At 43.8% G+C, this 3,842-nt stretch overlaps 1 protein-coding gene across 1 annotated transcript; it reads left to right on the top strand.

Moving 5' to 3' along the window:
• Positions 1–689: 689 nt before the first annotated feature.
• Positions 690–2,109, top strand: LOC127011778 (uncharacterized). The gene is made up of 2 exons (XM_050889857.1): positions 690–838; positions 1,926–2,109. The coding sequence occupies exons 1-2, from the start codon at positions 690–692 to the stop codon at positions 2,107–2,109; spliced, it is 333 nt and encodes a 110-aa protein (XP_050745814.1).
• The last annotated feature ends 1,733 nt before the right edge of the window (positions 2,110–3,842 follow it).

Here is a 3,842-nt window from a genome sequence, read left to right on the forward strand (position 1 = left end):
CAAAGATTGTATCAATTAAATGTTGCCCATTCTCTAGCGAGGGCGCTTTGATCCAGCATGAGGAAAAAGCCGTCAGTGAGGCTTACTGCGACGAAGCCTTACCAAACAACCAGGCTGTCCTCCCTCACACGGAGGCTGGTAGTACTGGGACGGTAAAATTTATGGCCGACGCCTCTCTAGCGTTCCATACATAAAATATGGCGTGAAAGATGGGGCTAAGCTACAGTTTCTGATAGACACTGGCGCGAATAAGGACTTCATTAACCACCAGATAACCAACGGATGCAAGCCCTTGTCGAAATCCTTCCCAGTCCAATCCGCTGGAGGGGAGATACAAATAACTCATCAACTGACCTCTTTGCAGGCCCATACGTAATGACTCTCCGATTACCTTTCTTCCCGATTTAACTGCCTTTCATGGCATTATTGGGGATGAAACTTTAAAATAAATTAAATTAAATTTCGCTACTTGCCATGACCTCGCTAAATGCCCATTCGCTAATCGACAGCCATTACCCAGTAGAGGCGACGGAATGCCTTGAACCCCTGATTTTCGAATTCTCCACAATTTTCTCCAAAATTTCTCGCTCCTGCGCGAGGGAATAATTAGACCCTCCAAGAGCCACTACAATAGCCCGTTATGGGTAATCCCAAAAAAACAGAAGCCCATTGGGGAAAAACAATTCAGAATGAAGATAGACTTCAAGCGTCTCAACGCAGTCACCATCTCCGACACCTACCCGATCCCTGATATAGCATCTGCCTTGTCCAGTCTTGGGGAGGCAAAGCTGATTACCACTCTTGACTTAACGTCCGGGTTCCACCAAATTCACATGAAGTAATCCAAATGAGCGTTCTCTACCCTGAACGGGAAATATGAGTTTCTGCGCCTGCCATTTGGCTAAAAAAACGGCCGGCTGTTCTCCAAAGGATGATCGACGACGTGTTGCGAGAACACATAGGTAAAATTTGTTACGTCTACATCGACGATATTATCGCCTTAAGTAAAGACTTTGAGTCTCACTGGCATAACCTTCGCGCCTTATTTGAGAAATTGAGGCAGGCCAAGTTACAAGTGAATTTGTAAAAGTCACAGTTTTTGCACATCCAGATTAAATTCTTGGGTTTCGTGGTTTCACCTATCCACTGGGTGAAGAACCGCAAGCCAGCCGATATCTTCCTCAACAGAACTTCCAGAATAAATTATCAGGGGCTTACAAATTTTAAGTAACAGACGGAGGAAGACATAAGGGGGCTACTCCTGCATAGGAAGAAAATGTCAACCGATAGGCTCAATAGAAAAAGAAATCGGACGATACCGTATAACCAAGGGGACACCGTGTATGTATTATATGAACAGAACAAGAGCAAAGAAAAACATCGATTCAAACCAGAGGAGGTAGAAGGTAATGGTAGATTCACTGTCAAAACTAAATCAGGAAAAAATTTTCATAAGTCTCACATAAAAAAAAACCCCTATACTTAAATATATATTAAAAACAAACAAAAAATCATAAAAATAAAAGTAATTAATTAAGTAATAACAATTAATAAAATCGGGTCTCTCTCCCAAGTATATGTCTTTTTATCCAAGTCGCAACTGCCCTGCGCATCTTCAGATACTATACGCCCATCGTTCCACTGCAACAATGCGTGGTGTGTCATGTAAACGCGGTGTTTAAACTCGCCCATGTAATCGACCTGGGCCAAATGCAAAATATTATTGACAAGACCACCGAGGAAACATCGGTGGTCCACTATCTTGAAAAAGCCACCGATTTGCCACCATTTGTCGACAATCCTAAAGCACAAAACAAAGATATTACTTAAGCAGGTGGACGAAATAACACGAGCTTGTCAACTGGCGAAGGCGTCCGTGGTGAATACAAACCTCTTGGATCAAAAAGAGATAGAAACCATTCTAGCGGAAACTGCAGTCTGCCATACCAAAATGTGGTGGAAGCTGTGGAGTTCGCAGAACCCTCAATTTTTACCAACGGAACCTGCCTGCTATACGTGATGGCGTTACCCAAAGTTGTGGACATCCGATACAAGCTAATGCTCCTCTATCCGACGATCACGGAGGGTAAACAGGTGGTGCTGGAGTAACACAGGATGGCGATGGACACCCAAGAAACCTATGCGGTATTGGGAAACTGCCTCTCCATCGGAAATACGACCATTTGCTGGAAAAAACTTAAGGAAACTAGACGGACCAGCTGCATCCCCAGGCACTTAAAGGGAGGACACGCTCTCTGCAATGACCTGAGAGACGACCAAGAGAAAGTGGAGTTGGTCGACGACGGCACTCTGTTCTTGACGAACTTCAACGGAACGGTCATAGCGGACTCTGGGAAACGTCACCTTTTCGTCAAACGTCACCGGATCGTATATAATCGCACCATCAGTGCGGCCCCCGTGAAGAGTGGCTTACCTGCGGGACGCAGATTTTCACAGTTAACAGCACCGACTACCTGAGTTAAAAGTTAACAGCACCGACTACATGCGCCCGCCCCGGTGCTGATTCGGCCCAATAATATCAGCCGGCCAACATGCACTGACCGGGCATCGACCCACCTGCCCCCGCCCACGTGCCAAGTCAGCACAGCAACATCCGGCAGCCTACTGACTGCTCACCGTGCAAGTGGAGTACGGTGAGAAATACAAAATCGGCAAAAGCTGACGCTGACGCCCACGTCGACGCCAACCCACCGAGGGCTGGTGGTAACAGAAGAGAGAATGCACCGACACTTTGGATTTGACAGTGACTAGATAATAACTTAGATTTCTTAAATTATATTTAATAAGCACAATTATAACGTTGAAACTGAAACTGAGTCTTCTGCTGAATTACTTGGACTTGAGGGAAAGCTTGGGACCTAACTCTCTGGACTACCGAGGATTTAACTCCGTCAATACTAGGTATTGAACAGGTCCTTCTCCAGGACCAATGCAAGCTATATTAAGAAGGACTTAACTTATATATTACGTTATATATCTATATATATAAAAGAAAGTCGTGTTAGTTACAGGAGACGGACATAGGATACTTTTTATCCCGGTCGACAGCGTTCCTCTGTGACTTGACATGAAACGTCAGTCACTATAAAACGTGGTATAACAAAAAAGAATAGGACTTGGAATAACTATGTAATTGACGTAAAATGACAGCTATGTAATGACGTATGGATGACAATTTGATATTTGTAAGAAATCAATATTAAAACTATTTCTATTAAAAAAATAATTAACAAGTGGATTGAAGTGTAGTGAAGTTTAATTAATAATGCCGCGACCAAGACGATCGAATCTTTCCCGACAAAGCCGTAATGCAAGAAGAATACAAAATACTGCAAATGAAAGGACTGAAGAAGAACAAGAAATTGCACGTGAACAGCGCCGCAATAGTATGGCTCGACTTCGTGCTTCTCAATCACGAGAGCAAAGTGAAGCAGCCCGTGAGACAGCTCGGTTGGCAATGCAGAATCGTCAAGCGAACAACAGAAGTCAACAAATAGATAATTTGCGAAGCAGAACAAGATATTTAGCTGATTTGAATCGAGCTGCGTTTCGATACGATTGCAGCAATGATTACAGCTTGCATCCTAGCGTTTGCATTGTTCAAATGGACGTTGTTTGCGAGTATTGTGGTGCATTAAAGTTTTCCGGAGAAACGCCTGGATTATGCTGCGTTAATGGTAAAGTGAAATTGCCAGTGTTGACTCCGCCACATGAGCCATTGTATTCATTGCTTTGCGGCGAAACACAAGAATCACGCCACTTTCTTGCAAATACTCGAAAATACAATAGTTGTTTCCAAATGACGTTATTTGGGGCAGACA

This window comes from Drosophila biarmipes, unplaced genomic scaffold (genome assembly GCF_025231255.1).
Source record: "Drosophila biarmipes strain raj3 unplaced genomic scaffold, RU_DBia_V1.1 ptg000008l, whole genome shotgun sequence".
NCBI lineage: Eukaryota > Metazoa > Arthropoda > Insecta > Diptera > Drosophilidae > Drosophila > Drosophila biarmipes.